Source organism: Oncorhynchus keta, chromosome 23 (assembly GCF_023373465.1).
Source record: "Oncorhynchus keta strain PuntledgeMale-10-30-2019 chromosome 23, Oket_V2, whole genome shotgun sequence".
NCBI classification, from domain to species: domain Eukaryota; kingdom Metazoa; phylum Chordata; class Actinopteri; order Salmoniformes; family Salmonidae; genus Oncorhynchus; species Oncorhynchus keta.
In genome coordinates, this window is record NC_068443.1 from 48,618,273 (window position 1) to 48,641,570 (window position 23,298).

Here is a 23,298-nt window from a genome sequence, read left to right on the forward strand (position 1 = left end):
AACTTGTTAAATACACTTTGACACTTTCATAAAGCACTGTCACCATCCTGTCACTTTACCTGGACTAAGAAAATACACTTTATGACACTGTCAAGAAGTATTATGACCATGTAAGCCAGATAGGCCTAGAACATACAAACCTTATATCAATCAAAAAGAGGGTGTCTTGTCCTGCTCCTGAAATCTGCTGCTGCGTTCAGCCCAGTCATCAGCAACAGAACATTGGGGTCGGGGCATGTCTGACATCAATGTGTGTGCAATTATAATGACATATGAAGATTATATACACTGCTCAAAAAAATAAAGGGAACACTTAAACAACACAATGTAACTCCAAGTCCATCACACTTCTGTGAAATCAAACTGTCCACTTAGGAAGCAACACTGATTGACAATAAATTTCACATGCTGTTGTTCAAATGGAATAGACAACAGGTGGAAATTATAGGCAATTAGCAAGACACCCCCAATAAAGGAGTGGTTCTGCAGGTGGTGACCACAGACCACTTCTCAGTTCCCATGCTTCCTGGCTGATGTTTTGGTCACTTTTGAATGCTGGCGGTGCTTTCACTCTAGTGGTAGCATGAGACGGAGTCTACAACCCTCACAAGTGGCTCAGGTAGTGCAGCTCATCCAGGATGGTACATCAATGCGAGCTGTGGCAAGAAGGTTTGCTGTGTCTGTCAGCGTAGTGTCCAGAGCATGGAGGCGCTACCAGGAGACAGGCCAGTACATCAGGAGACGTGGAGGAGGCCGTAGGAGGGCAACAACCCAGCAGCTGGACCGCTACCTCCTCCTTTGTGCAAGGAGGAGCAGGAGAAGCACTGCCAGAGCCCTGCAAAATGACCTCCAGCAGGCCAAAAATGTGCATGTGTCTGCTCAAACGGTCAGAAACAGACTCCATGGGGGTGGTATGAGGGCCCGACGTCCACAGCTGGGGGTTGTGCTTACAGCCCAACACCGTGCAGGACGTTTGGCATTTGCCAGAGAACACCAAGATTGGCAAATTCGCCACTGGCGCCTTGTGCTCTTCGCAGATGAAAGCAGGTTCACACTGAGCACATGTGATAGATGTGACAGTCTGGAGATGCCGTGGAGAACGTTCTGCTGCCTGCAACATCCTCCAGCTTGACCGGTTTGGCGGTGGGTCAGTCATGGTGTGGGGTGGCATTTCTTTGGGGGGGCCACACAGATTTTGTTGTCAGCACATTCAACTATGTAAAGATTTGTATTTATTTAATAAGAATATTTCATTCAGATCTAGGATGTGTTATTTTAGTGTTCCCTTAATTTTTTTGAGCAGTGTATAATATAAACATACTGTTGACACGCAAGCAATGGTGTAATGGAATGTGTTGCCTTGTGTGGTAGGTTTCGGCATTCTAATATAGGTATCATAACCAGCCATAAATTAACGCAATATATGTCACAAGTCTAAATATGTCAAGACAATGTTATGACCATATAACAGCTAATGACATGTAATGTCAGCTGTTATGACATGGTTATGCCAGTTATGACACGGTGTCAAGTAAAGTGTTACCAAAGTAACTATTCGGGGGGTGTTTCTGTACTGGGCCACAGTGCTGCTCCCTTACGTCAGGTGTTGTTTCTTTTTCCCCCTTGGCAGTGCACTTGAAGCTTTGATCAATTTTGCGTATAATGGCCATGTGGCCATCGACCAGCAGAACGTCCAGTCCCTGCTGATTGGAGCCAGCTTTTTGCAGCTGCAGAATGTCAAGGATGCCTGCTGCTCCTTCCTCCAGGAAAGGTGTGTTCTCACATACGCATTATACACGCACACACATATTTAATTGGTCCTTGAAAAATGTAAATGCATGTGCCATGTGTTGGCTGATTTTATATTGATTGATCAAGAGAGAACCTTGTTTAACTTTTTTCTCCCTCACTTCACGTTTGGGCTGTTCAAACCACTGAGGCATTTAATCTCTCTGGGAAATGTGGGATGGTAGCGTCCCACCCCGCCAAAAGTGCAGGGCGCCAAATTCAAAACAACAAAAATCACACAATTAAAATTTCTCAAGCATGCAAGTATTTTACACCATTTTAAAGATTAAATTCTCGTTAACCCAGCCACAGTATCTGATTTAAAAAATCCTTTACAGCAAAAGCACCACATACGATTCTGTTAGGTCACCACCAAGTCACAGAAAAACACAGCCATTTTCCCAGCCAAAGAGAGGAGTCACAAAAAGCAGAAATATAGATAAAATGAATCACTAACCTTTGATCTTCATCAGATGACACTCATAGGACTTCATCTTACACAATACATGTATGTTTTCTTCGATAAAGTGCATATTTATATCCAAAAATCTCATTTTACATTGGCGTGTTATGTTCAGTAGTTCCAAAACATGCAGGGATTTTTCAGAGAGCCACATCAATTTGAAGAAATACTCAAAATAAACATTGATAAGAGATACAACAATTATATAACTTTAGATAAACTTCTCCTTAATGCAACCACTGTGTCAGATTTAAAAACAACTTTACGGAAAAAGCATACCATGCAATAATCTGAGTACAGCGCTCAGAGCCCAAACAAGCCATAAAGATATCCGCCATGTGTAGTCAACATTAGTCAGAAATAGCATCATAAATATTCACTTGCCTTTGATAATCTTCATCAGAATGCACTCCCAGGAATCCCCGTTCGACAATAAATGTTTGATTTGTTCCATAAAGTTCATAATTTATGTCCAAACACCTTTTGTTAGTGCGTCCAAACTCACGACGCGCGTGCGTCCAGCGGAAAGGTCGGACGAAAAGTCCAAAAAGTTCCGTTACAGTCCGTAGAAACAAACGAAGTATAGAATCAATCTTTAGGATGTTTTTATTATAAATCTTCAGTAATGTTTCAACCGGAGAATTTCTTTGTCTGTAGAAAAGCAATGGAACACGAGGTAACTCTCACATGAACACAAGCCCATCCCCTCTCATTCTAGTGGAAGCCTTAGGAAGTGCAAAATGACTCCACAGACATTGAAAATTGGAATGGCAATGAGTTGAAAAACTACAAACCTCAGATTTCCCACTTCCTGGTTGGATTTTTCTCAGGTTTTCGCCTGCCATATGAGTTCTGATATACTCAGACATCATTCAAACAGTTTTATAAACTTCAGTGTTTTCTATCCAAATATACCAATTATATCCATAATAGCAGGCAGTTTACTCTAGGCACCTTATTCATCCAAGCTACTCAATACTGCCCCCCAGTCACCAAGAGGTAAAAGCAGGCCTTAAGACTCTATCAGCTGGCCTGCCCTTCCTCTTATATTTGATTGTTGTGTTTTTATATATATATATATATAACACTAAACATTCTAAGCTGTGGAGGGATTTGCTCCCTCCTACAATTTTTGCGCCAGTTTTTGGGCTCAAAAGAAGTGCGTCGTCCTCTTACGTCGGCTGGCCACTTCATAATCTGCTGTGTTTTGTCTTTTTGTTTACTGCACCCAATGTTCCCGGACAAAATAATTTGGCTTTATTTAGCCTACAGATATATATTTGATATACATCTTGATGAGGAATGCTTTTCCAACTGTCTTGAAGGAGTTCCCACATGTGACCGACCGACCGCCTTGATTCAGTCTTAGGTAGCAAATTTTGAAGTTGTGTTACGGTTTGCAACTGCACATGGGGACAAAGATCATACTTTTTGGAGACATTTCCTCTGGTCTGATGAAACAAAAATAGAACTGTTTGGCCATAATGACCATTGTTATGTTTGGAGGAAAAAGGGGGAGGCTTGCAAGCCGAAGAACACCATCCCAACCGTGAAGCACAGGGGTGGCAGCATCATGTTGTGGGGTGCTTTGCTGCAGTAGGGACTGGTGCACTTCACAAAATAGATGGCATCATGAGGTAGGATAAGTATGTGGATATATTGAAGCAACATCTCAAGAAATCGGTCAGGAAGTTAAAGCTTGGTTGCAATTGGGTCTTCCAAATGGACAATGACCCCAAGCATACTCCCAAAGTTGTGGCAAATTGGCTTATGGACAACAAAGTCCAGGTATTGTAGTGGCCATCACAAAGCCCTGACCTCAATCCCATAGAAAATGTGTGGGCAGAACTGAAAAAGCGTGTGCGAGCAAGGAGGCCTATAAACCTGACTCAGTTACACCAGCTCTGTCAGGAGGAATGGGCCAAAATTCACCCAACTTATTGTGGGAAGCTTGTGGAAGGCTAACCAGAACGTTTCACCCAAGTTAAACAATTTAAAGGCAATGCTACCAAATACTAATTAAGTGTATGTTAACTTCTGACCCACTGGGAATGTGATGAAAGAAATAAAAGCTGAAATAAATCATTGACTCAACTATTATTCTGACATTTGACATTCTTAAAATAAAATGGTGATCCTAACTGACCTAAAACTGGGTATTTTTACTAGGATTAAATATCAGGAGTTGTGAAAATTTGAGTTTAAATGTATTTGGATAAGGTGTATGTAAACTTCCGACTTCAACTGTATGCTACCGTTCAAAAGTTTGTCACTTAGAAATGGCCTTGTTTTTTAAAGAAAGCTAATTTTTTGGTCCATTAAAATAACATTACATTTTTCAAATGTTATTAATTACATGCATCGAATACAACAGGTGTAGTAGACCTTACAGTGAAATGCTTTCTTACGATCCCCTAACCAACAACGCAGTAATTAAAGAGCAGCAGTTAAATAACAATAGCGAGTCTTATGGCCTGGTTCCTCTCTAGGTTTCTTCTGAGGTTTTGGCCTTTCTAGGGAGTTTTTCCTAGCCACTGTGCTTCTACACCTGCATTGCTTGCTGTTTGGGGTTTTAGGCTGGGTTTCTGTACAGCACTTTGAGATATCAGCTGATGTACGAAGGGCTATATAAATAAATTTGATTTGGGGTATTAGCTGTTTAGAAACCTCTAGGACCTAGACTTGGCACTCCGGTACCGCTTCTCGTGCGGTAGCAGAGAGAACAGTCTATGACTACGGTGGCTGGAGTCTTTGACAATTTTTAGGGCCAGAAATTCAGTCTAGACGTTAATATTGTAAATGACTATTGTAGCTGGAAACGGCTGATTTTAAAAATAATAATTTTTATTGGAATATCTACCTGGGCGTACAGAGGCCCATTATCAGCAACCATCACTCCTGTGTGCCAGTGGTACTTTGTGTTAGCTAATCCAAGGTTAATTGATCATTAGAAAACCCTTTTGCAACTAATTTTAGCATAGCTGAAAACTGTTATGCTGATTTAAAGAAGCAATAACACTGTCTGCCTTTAGACTTTGTTGAGTACCTGGAGCATCAGCATTTGGGTTCGATTACAGGCTCAAAATGGCCAGAAACAAAGTACTTTCTTCTGAAACTCGTCAGTCTATTCTTGTTCTGGGAAATGAAGGCTATTCCATGCGAGAAATTGCCAAGAAACCGTCTACTACTCCCTTCACAGAACAGCGCAGACTGGCTCTAGCCAGAATAGAAAGAGGAGTGGGGAGGCCCTGGTGCACAACTGAGCAAGACGACAAGTACATTAGTGTCCAGCTTGAGAACCCCCCCGCAAAACCCTAGTCTCAACGTCAACAGTGAAAAGGCGCCTCCGGGATGCTGGCCTTCTAGGCAGAGTTGCAAAGAAAAAGCCATATCTCAGACTGGCCAATAAAAGATGAGGATGGTCAAAAGAACAGACACTGGACAGAGGAACTCTGCCTAGAAGGCCAGCATCCCGGAGTCGCATTTTCACTGTTGACGTTGAGACTGACTAGGAAGCTGCCAATTTTGTGAGCCGTCTGATCAATTTGATGTTAATTGAAGCATGGCGCTTGTAATTAGAGGGACTTGTGATGCCGTGACTGTAAGTCAATTAGAAATGTTTATTTTAATGGATAAAATGGACAAAAAATGTGCTTTTCTTTCAAAAACAATGACATTTCTAAGTGACCCCATACTTTTGAACAGTAGTGTATATGAACAAAATAACCAAGTAGGAGACCTGGAAGGCAGGGAAAATAACATTCATGTACGAAATGGTCTGATATAAAACTCTTGGTTCAGATCTTTAGGAGACATGGTACATAAACGGTGAATCCAATGAAGTTCTCTTAATAAAATATTATCTGGATCTTGTATCTTAGAGAGCTGATGTTTTGACGAGCCTCCATGAAATGCGCAGCCACAGGGTTTCTCTGGTCAAGAATCCTGATATTACTCCTGTGTTCTGCTATTCTTCTTTTCAGAGCTCGTTTAGTTTTTCCTACATAGCATAGACCACAAATACACTTGATCAGATATGTCACATTTTTTTGTGTAACAGGTAAAGAATCCCTTAATCTTTTCAGCCTCTTGAGGGGGAAGAGATGTTGTCATGCCCTCTTCACTACTGTGTTGGTTTGTGTGAACCCCATGATAGATCCTTAGTGATGTGGACATAGAGGAACTTGAAACTCTCAACCTGTTCCACTACAGCCACGCCGATGGGAATGGAGGCGTGCTCGGCCCTCAGATTCCTGTAGTCCACGATCAGCTCCTTTGTCTTTATCACTGAGGGAGAGGATGTTGTCCTGGCACCACACTACCAGGTCTCTGACATCCTCCCTATAGGCTGTCTCATTGTCGTCGGTGATCAGGCCTACCACTGTCTTGTCATCTGCAAATGTAATGCATGTAGGATTTATGTAAATGTAGTGTAGGATTTATGGGTGAACAGGGAGTACAGGAGGGGGACTCAGCATGCAATCCTGAGGGGCCCACGTCTTGGTCAGCGTGGTGGATGTGTTACCTACACTCACCACCAGGGGGCGGCCCATCAGGAAGTCCAGGAACCAGTTACAGAGAGAGGTGTTCAGTCCCAGAGTCCTTAGCTTAGTTATGAGCTTGGGGGCACTATGGTGTTGAATGCTGAGCTGTAGTCAATGAACAGCATTCTCACATAGGTGTTCCTCTTGTCCAGGTGGGAAAGGGAGTATCTGTTCCCTTGGTGTTCTGCTTGAAACATGTAGGTATTACAGACTGGGTCAAAGAGAGTTTGAAAATGTCAGTGAAGACACTTGCCAGCTCATCTGGTAGGCTCACGTCACTGGGCAGGTTGCGGCTGTGATTACCTTTGTAATCCGTGATAATTTGCAAACTCTGCCACGAGCGTCGGAGCCAGTGTAGTAGGATTTGATCTTAGTCCTGTATTGACTCTTTGCTTGTTTGATGGTTCGTCGAAGGGCATAGCGGGATTTCTTATAACAGTCCGGATTAGTCTCCCACACGTTTACATTTTTAAAATAATAATACAATATATATATTTTATTTAAACATACACCATACATTGAAACTGAATCTGGAACGCTAACCTTTGTCAACGTTTTATATGGACTATATAATTGGTTTCTCTCTTTTCATTGTCAGTATCCTTTTTCAGCATTATAACATCCATAGTATCTTAGCTTCAGAAGCTTGTGCATTCACCACATGTTGTGCTTGTTCTTCAGACTTTCTTCTTCAAGATATCAACAATTGCTTCAGTATGTGTTCAAGCTAAGATACTCTTGGGAAAAAATATGCTGAAATGCAGTATTTTATTTTTAGATGGAAAGATGAAAAGCGTGCTTATCATCAATCTCTGAATAGTCCTGAAGTGTCTTTTCCAATTGAAAGCCCACCACTGACTTCATCCAGTGTCCAGAAAAGTGGATTGGCAGTAAAGGCACATGTCATTTGCATATTTTCTTCCAATACTTATTACAAATTGTAATACAAAAAATATTGTATTTGTGTCTAAATTCAACTCGTGTGTGTGTGTGCACTGCTCAAAAAATAAAGGGAACACTAAAATAACACATCCTAGATCTGAATGAATGAAATATTCTTCAATACTTTTTTCTTTACATAGTTGAATGTGCTGACAACAAAATCACACAAATGATCAATTGAAATCAAATTTATCAACCCATGGAGGTCTGGATTTGGAGTCATACTCAAAATTAAAGTGGAAAACCACACTACAGGCTGATCCAACTTCGATGTAATGTCCTTAAAACAAGTCAAAATGAGGCTCAGTAGTGTGTGTGTCCTCCACGTGCCTGTATGACCTCCCTACAACGCCTGGGCATGCTCCTGATGAGGTGGCGGATGGTCTCCTGAGGGATCTCCTCCCAGACCTGGACTAAAGCATCCGCCAATTCCTGGACAGTCTGTGGTGCAACGTGGCGTTGGTGGATGGAGCGAGACATGATGTCCCAGATGTGCTCAATTGGATTTAGGTCTGGGGAACGGGCGGGCCAGTCCATAGCATCAATGCCTTCCTCTTGCAGGAACTGCTGACACACTCCAGCCACATGAGGTCTAGCATTGTCTTGCATTAGGAGGAACCCAGGGCCAACCGCACCAGCATATGGTCTCACAAGGGGTCTGAGGATCTCATCTCGGTTCCTAATGGCAGTCAGGCTACCTCTGGCGAGCACATGGAGGGCTGTGCGGCCCCCCAAAGAAATGCCACCCCACACCATGACTGACCCACCGCCAAACCGGTGATGCTGGAGGATGTTGCAGGCAGCAGAACGTTCTCCACGGCGTATCCAGACTGTCACATGTGCTCAGTGTGAACCTGCTTTCATCTGTGAAGAGCACATGGCGCCAGTGGCAAATTCGCCAATCTTGGTGTTCTCTGGCAAATGCCAAATGTCCTGCACGGTGTTGGACTATAAGCACAACCCCCACCTGATGACGTCGGGCCCTCATACCACCCTCATGGAGTCTGTTTCTGACCGTTTGAGCAGACACATGTACATTTGTGGCGTGCTGGAGGTCATTTTGCAGGGCTCTGGCATTCTACTCCTGCTCCTCCTTGCACAAAGGCGGAGGTAGCGGTCCTGCTGCTGGGTTGTTGCCCTCCTACGGCCTCCTCCACGTCTCCTGATGTACTGGCCTGTCTCCTGGTAGCGCCTCCATGCTCTGGACACTACGCTGATAGACACAGCAAACCTTGCCACAGCTCGCATTGATGTGCCATCCTGGATGAGCTGCACAACCTGAGCCACTTGTGTGGGTTGTAAACTCCGTCTCATGCTACCACTAGAGTGAAAGTACCACCAGCATTCTAAAGTGACCAAAACATCAGCCAGGAAGCATAGGAACTGAGAAGTGGTCTGTGGTCACCATCTGCAGAACCACTCCTTTATTGGGGGTGTCTTGCTAATTGCCTATAATTTCCACCTGTTGTCTATTCCATTTGCACAACAGCATGTGAAAATTATTGTCAATCAGTGTTGCTTCCTAAGTGGACAGTTTGATTTCACAGAAGTGTGATTGACTTGGAGTTACATTGTGTTGTTTAAGTGTTCCCTTTATTTTTTTGAGCAGTATGTATGTATGTATGTATGTATGTATGTATGTATGTATGTATGTATGTATGTGCAATTAAGGTCACAGTTATGAAAACTTAGGACATTAAAGAGTCCTTTCTACTGACTCTGGAAAAACACCAAAAGAAAGATGCCACGGGTCCCTGCTCATCTACGTGAATGTGCCATAGGCATGCTGCAAGGAGGCATGAGGACTGCAGATGTGGCCAGGGCGATAAATTGCAGTGTCCGTATTGTGAGTCGCCTAAGACAGCGCTACAGGGAGACAGGACGGACAGCTGATCGTCCTCACCATGGCAGACCATGTATAACACCTGCACAGGACCGGTCCATCCGAACATCACACCTACGGGACAGGTACAGGATGGCAACAACAACTACCGAGTTACACCAGGAATGCACAGTCCCTTCCATCAGTGCTCAGACTGTCCGCAATAGGGCTTGTAGGCCTGTTGTAAGGCAGGTCCTCACCAGACATCACTGGCAACAACGTCGCCTATGGGCACAAACTCACCTTCGCTGGACCAGACAGGACTGGCAGAAAGTGCTGTTCACGGACGAGTCGCGGTTTTGTCTCACCAGGGGTGATGATCGTTGAAGGAGTGAGCGTTACACCGAGGCCTGTACTCTGGAGCGGGATCGAGGTGGAGGGTCCGTTGTTGTCTGGGGCGGTGTCACAGCATCATCGGACTGAGCTTGTTGTCACTGCAGGCAATCTCAACTCAGTGCGTTACAGGGAAGACATCCTCCTTCCTCGTGTGGTACCCTTCCTGCAGGCTCATCCTGACATGACCCTCCAGCATGACAATGCCACCAGCCTGCTTGTTCCGTGCACGATTTCCTGCAAGACAGGAATGTCAGTGTTCTTCCATGGCCAGCGAAGAGCCCGGAACTCAATCCCATTGAGCACATCTGGGCCTGTTTGATCGGGGCTGTCTCCCCCCCGCCCCAGAAATGTCCGGGAACTAGCAGGTGCTTTGGTGGAAGAGGGGGGTAACATCTCACAGCAAGAACTGGAAAATCTGGTGCAAGTCCATGCGGAGGAGATGCACTGCAGTACTTAATGCAGCTGGAGGCCACGCCAGACACTGACAGTTACTTTTCTCATTTTGATGTACTTTGAGATCATTTTTGTAATAAACATTTTCAAATGTAATAAATAATTATGTCCAAAGAGGGGCAGTGCTGTACTCGGCAGCACCACCTTGTTTAACATTCCTAGGGAGAACCCTATTACTAGCAGCACCACCTTGTTTAACATCCCCGGGGAGAACCCTATTACTAGCAGCACCACCTTGTTTAACATCCCTGGGGAGAACCCTATTACTAGCAGCACCACCTTGTTTAACATTCCTGGGGAGAACCCTATTACTAGCAGCACCACCTTGTTTAACATCCCCGGGGAGAACCCTATTACTAGCAGCACCACCTTGTTTAACATCCCTGGGGAGAACCCTATTACTAGCAGCACCACCTTGTTTAACATTCCTAGGGAGAACCCTATTACTAGCAGCACCACCTTGTTTAACATCCCTGGGGAGAACCCTATTACTAGCAGCACCAGCTTGTTTAACATTCCTAGGGAGAACCCTATTACTAGCAGCACCACCTTGTTTAACATCCCTGGGGAGAACCCTATTACTAGCAGCACCACCTTGCTTAACATTCCTAGGGAGAACCCTATTACTAGCAGCACCACCTTGTTTAACATTCCTGGGGAGAACCCTATTACTAGCAGCACCACCTTGTTTAACATTCCTGGGGAGAACCCTATTACTAGCAGCACCACCTTGTTTAACATTCCTGGGGAGAACCCTATTACTAGCAGCACCACCGTGTTTAACATTCCTGGGGAGAACCCTATTACTAGCAGCACCACCTTGTTTAACATTCCTGGGGAGAACCCTATTACTAGCAGCACCAGCTTGTTTAACATTCCTGGGGAGAACCCTATTACTAGCAGCACCACCTTGTTTAACATCCCTGGGGAGAACCCTATTACTAGCAGCACCACCTTGTTTAACATTCCTGGGGAGAACCATATTACTAGCAGCACCACCTTGTTTAACATTCCTGGGGAGAACCCTATTACTAGCAGCACCACCTTGTTTAACATTCCTGGGGAGAACCCTATTACTAGCAGCACCAGCTTGTTTAACATTCCTGGGGAGAACCCTATTACTAGCAGCACCACCTTGTTTAACATTCCTGGGGAGAACCCTATTACTAGCAGCACCACCTTGTTTAACATTCCTGGGGAGAACCCTATTACTAGCAGCACCACCTTGTTTAACATTCCTGGGGAGAACCCTATTACTAGCAGCACCACCTTGTTTAACATTCCTGGGGAGAACCCTATTACTAGCAGCACCACCTTGTTTAACATTCCTGGGGAGAACCCTATTACTAGCAGCACCACCTTGTTTAACATTCCTGGGGAGAACCCTATTACTAGCAGCACCACCTTGTTTAACATTCCTGGGGAGAACCCTATTACTAGCAGCACCACCTTGTTTAACATTCCTGGGGAGAACCCTATTACTAGCAGCACCACCTTGTTTAACATTCCTGGGGAGAACCCTATTACTAGCAGCACCACCTTGTTTAACATTCCTGGGGAGAACCCTATTACTAGCAGCACCACCTTGTTTAACATTCCTGGGGAGAACCCTATTACTAGCAGCACCAACCCTTGTTTAACATTCCTGGGGAGAACCCTATTACTAGCAGCACCAACCCTTGTTTAACATTCCTGGGGAGAACCCTATTACTAGCAGCACCACCTTGTTTAACATCCCTGGGGAGAACCCTATTACTAGCAGCACCACCTTGTTTAACATTCCTGGGGAGAACCCTATTACTAGCAGCACCACCTTGTTTAACATCCCTGGGGAGAACCCTATTACTAGCAGCACCACCTTGTTTAACATTCCTGGGGAGAACCCTATTACTAGCAGCACCAACCCTTGTTTAACATTCCTGGGGAGAACCCTATTACGAGCAGCACCACCTTGTTTAACATTCCTGGGGAGAACCCTATTACTAGCAGCACCAGCTTGTTTAACATTCCTAGGGAGAACCCTATTACTAGCAGCACCACCTTGTTTAACATCCCTGGGGAGAACCCTATTACTAGCAGCACCACCTTGCTTAACATTCCTAGGGAGAACCCTATTACTAGCAGCACCACCTTGTTTAACATTCCTGGGGAGAACCCTATTACTAGCAGCACCACCTTGTTTAACATTCCTGGGGAGAACCCTATTACTAGCAGCACCACCTTGTTTAACATTCCTGGGGAGAACCCTATTACTAGCAGCACCACCGTGTTTAACATTCCTGGGGAGAACCCTATTACTAGCAGCACCACCTTGTTTAACATTCCTGGGGAGAACCCTATTACTAGCAGCACCAGCTTGTTTAACATTCCTGGGGAGAACCCTATTACTAGCAGCACCACCTTGTTTAACATCCCTGGGGAGAACCCTATTACTAGCAGCACCACCTTGTTTAACATTCCTGGGGAGAACCATATTACTAGCAGCACCACCTTGTTTAACATTCCTGGGGAGAACCCTATTACTAGCAGCACCAGCTTGTTTAACATTCCTGGGGAGAACCCTATTACTAGCAGCACCACCTTGTTTAACATTCCTGGGGAGAACCCTATTACTAGCAGCACCACCTTGTTTAACATTCCTGGGGAGAACCCTATTACTAGCAGCACCACCTTGTTTAACATTCCTGGGGAGAACCCTATTACTAGCAGCACCACCTTGTTTAACATTCCTGGGGAGAACCCTATTACTAGCAGCACCACCTTGTTTAACATTCCTGGGGAGAACCCTATTACTAGCAGCACCACCTTGTTTAACATTCCTGGGGAGAACCCTATTACTAGCAGCACCACCTTGTTTAACATTCCTGGGGAGAACCCTATTACTAGCAGCACCACCTTGTTTAACATTCCTGGGGAGAACCCTATTACTAGCAGCACCACCTTGTTTAACATTCCTGGGGAGAACCCTATTACTAGCAGCACCACCTTGTTTAACATTCCTGGGGAGAACCCTATTACTAGCAGCACCAACCCTTGTTTAACATTCCTGGGGAGAACCCTATTACTAGCAGCACCAACCCTTGTTTAACATTCCTGGGGAGAACCCTATTACTAGCAGCACCACCTTGTTTAACATCCCTGGGGAGAACCCTATTACTAGCAGCACCACCTTGTTTAACATTCCTGGGGAGAACCCTATTACTAGCAGCACCACCTTGTTTAACATCCCTGGGGAGAACCCTATTACTAGCAGCACCACCTTGTTTAACATTCCTGGGGAGAACCCTATTACTAGCAGCACCAACCCTTGTTTAACATTCCTGGGGAGAACCCTATTACGAGCAGCACCACCTTGTTTAACATTCCTGGGGAGAACCCTATTACTAGCAGCACCACCTTGTTTAACATTCCTGGGGAGAACCCTATTACTAGCAGCACCAACCCTTGTTTAACATTCCTGGGGAGAACCCTATTACTAGCAGCACCACCTTGTTTAACATTCCTGGGGAGAACCCTATTACTAGCAGCACCACCTTGTTTAACATCCCTGGGGAGAACCCTATTACTAGCAGCACCAAACCTTGTGGGTGGTCAATCATTGACAATTTAATCATTTGATTGCTCATTTCTGCAAATCAAAAAGTTTTTTTTTGTTAATCTTTTGTCTCTTTATATGCCAATAATATTCTCAACACTGGAGCATTTATAAAACTCCCTAAAGTCCTTGGAGCTAAAGCCAAATTATTTTATAACATTGCACACGTAGGGTGACATTTTGCGTGAGCAAAATAACCATGTAATTTAAAAGTAACTGGAAGTTGTGAATAACTAATTTTAACTTTTGCTCTCTCTTTCTCTTTTATTTATTTATTTTTTTCTCCCCCCCACACCACCTCTATTTCACCCCAGACTTCACCCTAAGAACTGTCTGGGCGTGCGACAGTTTGCAGAGACCATGATGTGCACAACACTGTACGACGCGGCCAACAGTTTTGTCCACCAGCACTTTGTGGAGGTGTCCGTGTCTGAGGAGTTCCTCAGTCTCAGGCCAGAGGAAGTACTGGAGCTGGTGGGTTGTGACGAACTCAACATCAAAGCGGAGGAGCAGGTCTGTGGCTTTTATTGTCGTTAGGGGTTCAAGCAGTGAAACATGGTTACGCTATACCAAGGGTCTTTGTTTTCAAATTTGGAAAGCTCAAACCCCGCACCCTGTTTTGAGATGGTCACACATTTGAAAAATAATTTCTCCAACTTCTCAAGAATATTTGCCATGATGAATTTTCCTTCATTTTGACTTTTGTGAGCAACACTTGAACATTTTTATCACTCGAAATCTGTATACAGTGCCTTCAGAACGTATTCAGACCCCTTGACTTTTTCCACATTGTTACTTTACAGCCTTATTCTAAAACTGATTAAATATACTTTTTTTTCTCAGCAATCTAAACACCATACCCCATAATGACTAAGCAAAAACACGTTTTTAGATTTTTTTGGCAAATTTTTGGCAAAAAATATCTATCTATCTATCTATCTATCTATCTATCTATCTATCTATCTATCTATCTATCTATCTATCTATCTACTGCTCAAAAAAATAAAGGGAACACTTAACCTCTTGCTCCTACCTGACACGCAGGCGTGACATCTGGAAATGCAAATGCGCTACGCTAAATGCTAATAGTACTAGTTAAAACTCAAACGTTCATTAAAATACACATGCAGGGTATTGAATTAAAGCTACACTCGTTGTGAATCCAGGCAACAAGTCAGATTTTTAAAATGCTTTTCGGCGAAAGCATGAGAAGCTATTATCTGATAGCATGTAACACCCCAAAAGACCCGCAGGGGACGTAAACAAAATAATTAGCATAGTCGGCACTACACAAACCGCACAAATAAAATATAAAACATTCATTACCTTTGACCATCTTCTTTGTTGGCACTCCTAGATGTCCCATAATCACTATTGGGTCTTTTTTTTCGATTAAATCGGTCCATATATAGCCTAGATATCGATCTATGAAGACTGTGTGATAAACGGAAAAAAATTGCGTCTTGTAACGTCATTTTTTTAAATTAAAAAAGTCGACGATAAACTTTCACAAAACACTTCGAAATACTTTTGTAATGCAACTTTAGGTATTAGTAAATGTTAATAAGCGTTCAAATTGATCACGAGGCGATGTGTATTCTATAGGGGTACGTCTGGAAATAATGTCCGGGTAAATCTCAATCTCAATCTGTATTTATGGGAAAGGTGTTTGAAAATGTATTTTATTCCTAAATTATATTGTACATTAGAATGGTAGAGTTATGTCCTTCATGGAGTTATCAGAATTGTACGGGAAGGTCTGCTCAATCCAAGAGTACAACTAATTCATTACAGCATTACCCAATAAGTGGAGGAGGCACACACACATTTAGTTGATTCCCTGCTAAGATCAATACATTTTTTGAATATTGTTGAATGCGATGTTAATGCCTGGATTCTGTGATGGCCCTAATGATCATTTTTGGACCAGAATGAGGCTCTCATAACCTATTGTTCTTGCAGTGATGATTCGCCATCTTCATAGATTTTTTGTATAGTTTATCTGCAGATAAGCATCAATAAGCCTAGGCCTACCAGTAGCCTCTGTAAATTAGGGAGCCAAATGAATGGCTTTCTCAGCGATGCGATTCGGCAGGCTGCACTGACTGACTGACAAGACAAGTCACTCAATTTATCATCACTGTCTGGCAAGCCCCAACATCCTAGTAAAGGAAACCTAGAATATCCTGTAGTCTACTTGTCCCAATGCGATAACTTGATATATAACCAGGGGAGAGGAAAGGAAACCTAGGATATCCTGTGGTCTACTTGTCCCAATGCGATAACTTGATATATAACCGGGGGAGAGGAAAGGAAACCTAGAATATCCTGTGGTCTACTTGTCCCAATGCGATAACTTGATATATAACCGGGGGAGAGAAAAGGAAACCTAGAATATCCTGTAGTCTACTTGTCCCAATGCGATAACTTGATATATAACCGGGGGAGAGGAAAGGAAACCTAGAATATCCTGTGGTCTACTTGTCCCAATGCGATAACTTGATATATAACCGGGGGAGAGGAAAGGAAACCTAGAATATCCTCTAGTCTACTTGTCCCAATGCGATAACTTGATATATAACCGGGGGCGATCACAATTCTGTTTGTACACGTGTTTACATGGATATGCTTCTTAATAAAAACTATTTGAAACCATTACACTTCTTTATCATAGCATTTCATTATTATTATTCAGGTTATTACTTAAATATTAATCAACAAATTATGAAATGCCAGATCGGAGAGGATCTGTCACATTTTTTGGATTGGCACATTAATGGAGTCAGTGTCTACCTTGTCTGTTGACTTTTCTGCATTTAAAAAAAAAAAAAAAACAGTTTCTATTGCGATGCACAAATCCATTCAAACAAAGTCGGAGCGGTTTTCTCTCACTTTTCCCAAAATATTCCCATAACGTCACAAACCCTGCTGCTGCGGTCATTCGACCATTCTTCAAATAGGGGACGCGGTAATGAGAGAAATAATGTAGCTTAAGCTATTTCTGCTTACCTGACCTATGTCTGATTACCTGGCTTCCAGCTAGCGTCACCCCGTATCTCGCCCTGCCTCCCCGTTGAGTAGCAGTGTGGAGTAGCTAGCCGTCATGGCAGGGGGAGGGAAAGCAGCGGAAGCCTAGCAAGGCTTTCCCCTGCAGTTGCGGCCATTTCGTGTCCCAGTCTGATTCACATTGCGTTCAGCTGGGACCCGGTGTAGAGCATGGTAGGACTCGTTCTTGCTCGAGGAAGACGTTGCAAACAAAATCTCAGAAGAGGGACAGCCATCTTCACCTCTAGCTCCCAGCATATTCGGAGGACGCCTATCTGTCCCGGGGGGGCGGACCTTAAAGATGAATCACGAAGTGAGGATGACGGCATGTCTCTTGCTGCATCAGGCAGCGCCCTCTCTGACCATGGGAGGTATTATACCCCTGAGGAAGAGTTCATCTCCTCTGCTCGGCTTATGCTGCCCAGCCAAACTGAGAAGGGAGGGCAGGAGTCAATGGCTGATCTCCCCTTCTTCAAACTGATCAGACGCGCTGCCTCCAAACTCGATCCCGGGTATTCTACGTCTCCCACACCTACAGTACCAGTCAAAAGTTTGGACACACCTACTCATTCAAGGATTTTTCTTTATTTGGACTATTTTCTACATTGTAGAATAATAGTGAAGACATCAAAACTATGAAATAATCATGTAGTAACCAAAAAAAAGTGTCAAATATCAATATTTTTTTATTTGAGGTTCTTCAAAGTAGCCACCATTTGCCTTTGACAGCTTTGCACACTCTTGGCATTCTCTCAAGCAGCTTCATAAGGTAGTCATCTGGACTGCATTTAAATTAACAGGTGTGCCTTGTTAAAAGTTAATTTGTGGAATTTCTTTACTGTTTAATGTGTTTGAGCCAATAAGTTGTGTTGTGACAAGAAACAGAATATAGCCCCTTTTGGTAGAAGGCCAGCTCAAATAAGCAAAATTAAATGACAGTCCATTATTTTAAGACATGAAGGCCAGTCAATCTGTAAAATGTCAAGGTCTTTGAAAGTTTCAAGTGCAGTTGCAAAAACGATCAAGCGTTTTGATCAAGCGCTATGATGTCTCTCATGAGCACCGCCACAGGAAAGGAAGACCCAGAGTTACCTTTGCTGCAGAGGGTAAGTTCAATCGAGTTACCAGCCTCAGAAATTGTAGCCCAAATAAATGCTTCAGAGTTTGTGACGGACACATCTCAACATCAACTGTTCAGAGGAGACTGTGTGTCTCAGGCCTTCATGGAAATATGTCCTTTTGAGATTTTTTGTTCCAACTGCCGTGTCTTTGTGAGACGCAGAGTAGGTGGACGGATGAGATCCGAATGTGTGGTTCCCCACGTTAAGCATGGAGGAAGTGGTGTTGGGGTGCTTTGCTGGTGACACGGTCAGTGATTTATTTAGAGTTCCAAGACCCACTTTACCAGCATGGCTTCCACAGCATTCTGCGGTGATACGCCATCCCATCTGGTTTGGGTTTAGTGGGATGAATGCTTCTCGGCAGTGGCAAAATACTTTTTTGCCCCACTGTAACCTTTTATTTAAGGGAGTCCCATTGAGACAAAGGTCTCTTTTGCAATGGAGCCCTGCATCACAAGACCAGCAACAATTACTAATTTAAAGTTAGATCCTTCAAGGCGGGAGCACAGGAAACTCCAAAATGCAAAAACCTTGTGAAAAAACATGCACATTCCTCTCAAAAGAGGATTTCGACTAAGTCTCTGAACTGCCCGAAAGGCACCAATGCATCGAACTGTAGGGTATTCTGAAGATTGTTCCAAAAGTGATATGCAAAGAAACAAAAAGCCATCCCTGTGAGCGGGTATGGTATCTCGTACTTGTATAGGTTAGTAATGATTTAAGGTAATGCAGGAGTTTTTGCGCAAGAGCTTTATAAATGATCAGACCAATGTTTTGACCTACGCGATATCAATGAGGGCCAGCCCACTTTCTGATAGAGAATGCAGTGATGAATTCAAAATCGTTCGCCTGTGATAAAACTGTGCTGTGGTAAACAACGTCTAACATGGCTGGATTTGAATTCCTAAGCTTTCTCCTAATCCCTCTGACATTCTGTGTCCCCTCATTCTAGGTGTTTGAAGCAGTTCTGGCGTGGGTGCGGCATGAACGTGAGGAGCGGGAACCTCGGCTCCCTGAGTTACTCTCCAAGACCCGTCTGCCCCTTTGTCGACCCCAGTTCTTGGCAGACCGCGTTCAACAGGATGAACTGGTGCGCTTTTGCCACAAATGCAGGTGACTGACTCTTGTTTGTTGCATCTATTTTCATTATCTTTCATGTTTTAATGTATGGTTGCTTCAGAAAGTATTCACACCTCTTGACATTTCCACATTTTGAAATGGATTCAATTGGGAGAGAAAAAATGTCCCTGGCCTATAAACAATACCCCATAATGTCAAAGTGGAATTGTTTTTCGAAATGTTTACAAATTATTATAAAATGAAAAGTTGAAATGTCTTGAGTCATTAAGTATTCAAACCCTTTCTTATGGTAAGCTTAAATAAGTTCAGGAGTAAACATTTGCTTAACAAGTCACGTAATATGTTGCATGGACTCACTCTGTGTGCAATAATAGTGTTTAATATACTTTCTGAATGACTACTTAATCTCTGTACCCCACACAAACAATTATCTGTAATGTCCATCAGTCGAGTAGTGAATTTCAGACACAGATTCAACCACAAAGACAAGGGAGGTTTCCAGTCCCTCGAAAAAGGGCCATCGATAGGTTGATAGGTAAATGTAAAAAGAAAAAAAGAAAAAGCAGACATTGAACATCCCTTTGAGCATGGTAAGTACTTTGGATGGAGTATCAATACACCCAGTCACTACAAAGATACAGGCGTCCTTCCTAACTCAGTTGCCGGAGAGGAAGGAAACTGCTCAGTGATTTCAACATGAGGCCAAAGGTGACTTTCAAACAGTTAGAGTTGAATGGCTGTGATAGGAGAAAACTGAAGATGGATCAACAACATTGTAGTTACTCCACAATTACTAACCTAAATGACAGAGTGAAAAGAAGGAAGCCTGTACAGAATACAAATATTCGAAAACATGCTTGTTTGCAACAAGGCACTAAAGTAATAATGCAAATAAATGTGGCAAAACAATTAACTTTTTGTCCAAAGTCTTGTGTCTGGAGCAAATCTGATACAACACATAACTGAGTACCACTCTCCATATTTTCAAGCATAGTGGCATATCTCATCATGTTATGGGTATGCTTGTAATCGTTAAGGACTGGGGAGTAAGACTAGAAAAGAAATGGAATGGAGCTAAGCAAAGGCAAAATCCTAGAGGAAACCTGGTTGTCTGCTTTCCACCAGACACTAGGAGATGAATTCACCTTTTAGCAGGACAATAACCGAAGACACAAGGCCAAATCTTCACTGGAGTTGCTTACCAAGAAGACATGAATGTTCCTGAGTGGCCAAGTTACAGTTTTGACTTAAATTTACTTGAAAATGTATGGCAAGACTTGAAAAGGGTTGTCTCGCAATGATCAACAACCACCTTGACAGAGCTTGAAGAATTAAAACAAAATGTATAATAGATATTGTACAATCCAGGTGTGCAAAGCTCTTAGACTCACAGGTAAATGTATTTATACAGGCCCTTCGTACATCAGCTTATATCTCAAAGTGCTGTACAGAAACCCAGCCTAAAACCCCAAACGGCAAGCAATGCAGGTGTAGAAGCACGGTGGCTAGGAAAAACTCCCAAGAAAGGCCAAAACTTAGGAAGAAACCTAGATAGGAACCAGGCTATGTGGGGTGGCCAGTCCTCTTCTGGCTGTGCCGGGTGTATTGACTCAGGGGTTCAAATACTTATTTAAATGAGATATTTCTGTGTTTCATTTTAAATACATTTGCAACAATTTCTAAAAACATGTTTTCACTTTGTCGTTATGGGGTATTGTGTGTAGATGGGTGAGACAAAAATATATTTCAAACTTTTTATTCAGGCTGTAGCACAAAATGTGAAATAAGTCGAGGGGTATGAATACCTTCTGAAGGCACTGTACTAGCAGAACCAATTTTTTTTAGGTCTACTTTAATAAAAACAAATGGACAAAATGATTGGCACCCCGGAGCTAGTACTTGTTTGCACAGCCTTTGGCCAAGATAACTGCAGACAAAATAATTTGCAACACTTTCTAACTGGCAATTTGGCCCACTCTTTAGTAGCACAATGCTCTAATACTTCAATGTTTGCGGGGTGCCTTCCACCAACGGCTGTTTCCAGCTCTTGCCATAGTTATGGATGTGATTCAGATCTCGACTCTTCACTGGCCATTCCAGAGTTTTCTTCTCGAACCATTCCAGGTTGCTTTTGATGTTTGGGGTCGTTGTCCTGCTGGAAGACTTCCGACCTACAACAGATGCACATAGGGAGTTCTTTAACTTCTTGCGACGAGCAATCCCGTATCCGGGAGTGTAATCATAGCCTCAAGCTCATTACCATAACGCAACGTTAACTATTCATGAAAATCGCAAATTAAATGAAAAATATATTCACTCACAAGCTTAGCCTTTTGTTAAAAACACTGTCATCTCCGATTTTCAAAATATGCTTTTCAACCATAGCTACACAAGCATTTGTGTAAGAGTATGCCTACAAATACGTCACAATGCTGCAGACACCTTGGGGATACGACGGAAAGTGTAAGCTCATTCGTGGCCCATTCACAGCCATATAAGGAGTCATTGAAACACAGCGCCTTCAAAATCTGGGGCACTTCCTGTTTGAAATTCCATCTTGGTTTCGCCTGTAGCATCAGTTCTGTGGCACTCACAGACAATATCTTTGCAGTTTTGGAAACGTCAGAGTGTTTTATTTCCAAAGCTGTCAATTATATGCATAGTCGAACATCTTTTCGTGACAAAATATTGCGCTTAAAACGGGAACGTTTTTGTATCCAATAATGAAATACCGCCCCCAGAGTTCCAAGAAGCCTCTCAAGTATAATCCATTTAGAATCAAGAATTCCCTGGGGTAGCTGTTTAGGCCCCTTGCTTTTTTCAGTTTTTACTAACGACATGCCACTGACTGAGTAAAGCCAGAGTTTCTATGTATGTGGATGACTCAACACTATACGCATCAGCTACTACAGCGACTGAAATGACTGCAACACTCAACAAAGAGCTGCAGTTAGTGGGTGGCAAGGAATAAGTTAGCCCTAAATATTTCTAAAACTAAAAGCATTGTATTTGGAACTAAACACTCACTAAGCCCTAAACCTCAACTATATCTCGTAATGAATAATGTGGAAATTGAGCAAGTTGAGGTGACTAAACTGCTTGGAGTAACCCTATATTGTAAACTGTCATGGTCAAAACATGTTGATCCAGTAGCTAAAATGGGAAGAAGTGTGTCTATAATAAAGCACTGCTCTGCTTTCTTAACAACACTATCAACAAGGCAGGTCCTGCAGGCCCTAGTTTTGTCCAACCTTGACTTCTGTTCAGTCGTGTGGTCAGGTGCCACAAAAAAGGACTTAGGAAAATTGCAATTGTCTCAGAACAGGGCAGCACGGCGGGTCCTTGGATGTACACAGAAAGATAATATTAATGATATACATGTCAATCTATCCTGGCTCAAAGTGGTTTGGCCGGGGTAGGCCGTCATTGTAAATAAGAATTTGTTCTTAACTGACTTGCCTAGATCATTTTTTTAAAATTTATTTTATTTTATTTTAAATCACAGTTGTCACTCTTACCTGGTCTTCTGTTGTTCGCTGCATGACCCAGTCTATTGCCAGGTTGAAGAAGTACGGCTGACATCACACAACCGTGTCAAACTCCAGACATCACAGCAAAGCTCATGTTGCTCGTTCCCACAGTGCATGAAAAGTTGCTGTAGAACTGTTTTATGATAACATGTGGGGATTCCATAAATTCCTAAGATCTTCCATAGGATGCTGTCAAAAGTCTTCTGGCAGTCAATACAGTTGATGTAGAGTTTTTGTTGCCAGTTTACATTGCTCAATGATGTTCCAGAGAAGAATTCAGGTCTCTGTCAGATTGGAGGGTGTTATAGAACAGGTATTTTTCTTCATCTTCATCTTCATCATTTGTGAGAGCATAACATTGGATTATTATTATTATTATTATTATTATTATTTCATATGTTGTCCGTCGCGGCTGGCTTTTATCATTCTGCTGCTGATTGGTTTCCATTCCATCAGGGTTTTCTCAACACCATTCTGTTGGATGAGGGTGAGACCTTGACGATGTTGTCTGTCCTGCCG

General features: G+C 43.0%; 1 protein-coding gene across 1 annotated transcript in view; it reads left to right on the top strand.

The window, feature by feature from the left end:
* Positions 1-23,298, top strand: part of klhl18 (kelch-like family member 18) — a 54,580-nt gene that overhangs the window by 13,015 nt on the left and 18,267 nt on the right. Inside the window, exons 3-5 of the mRNA XM_035800584.2 lie at positions 1,631-1,771; positions 14,318-14,516; positions 19,122-19,282. Coding sequence (XP_035656477.1) covers positions 1,631-1,771; positions 14,318-14,516; positions 19,122-19,282 — 501 coding nt within the window. The remainder of the gene's footprint in view (positions 1-1,630; positions 1,772-14,317; positions 14,517-19,121; positions 19,283-23,298) is intronic.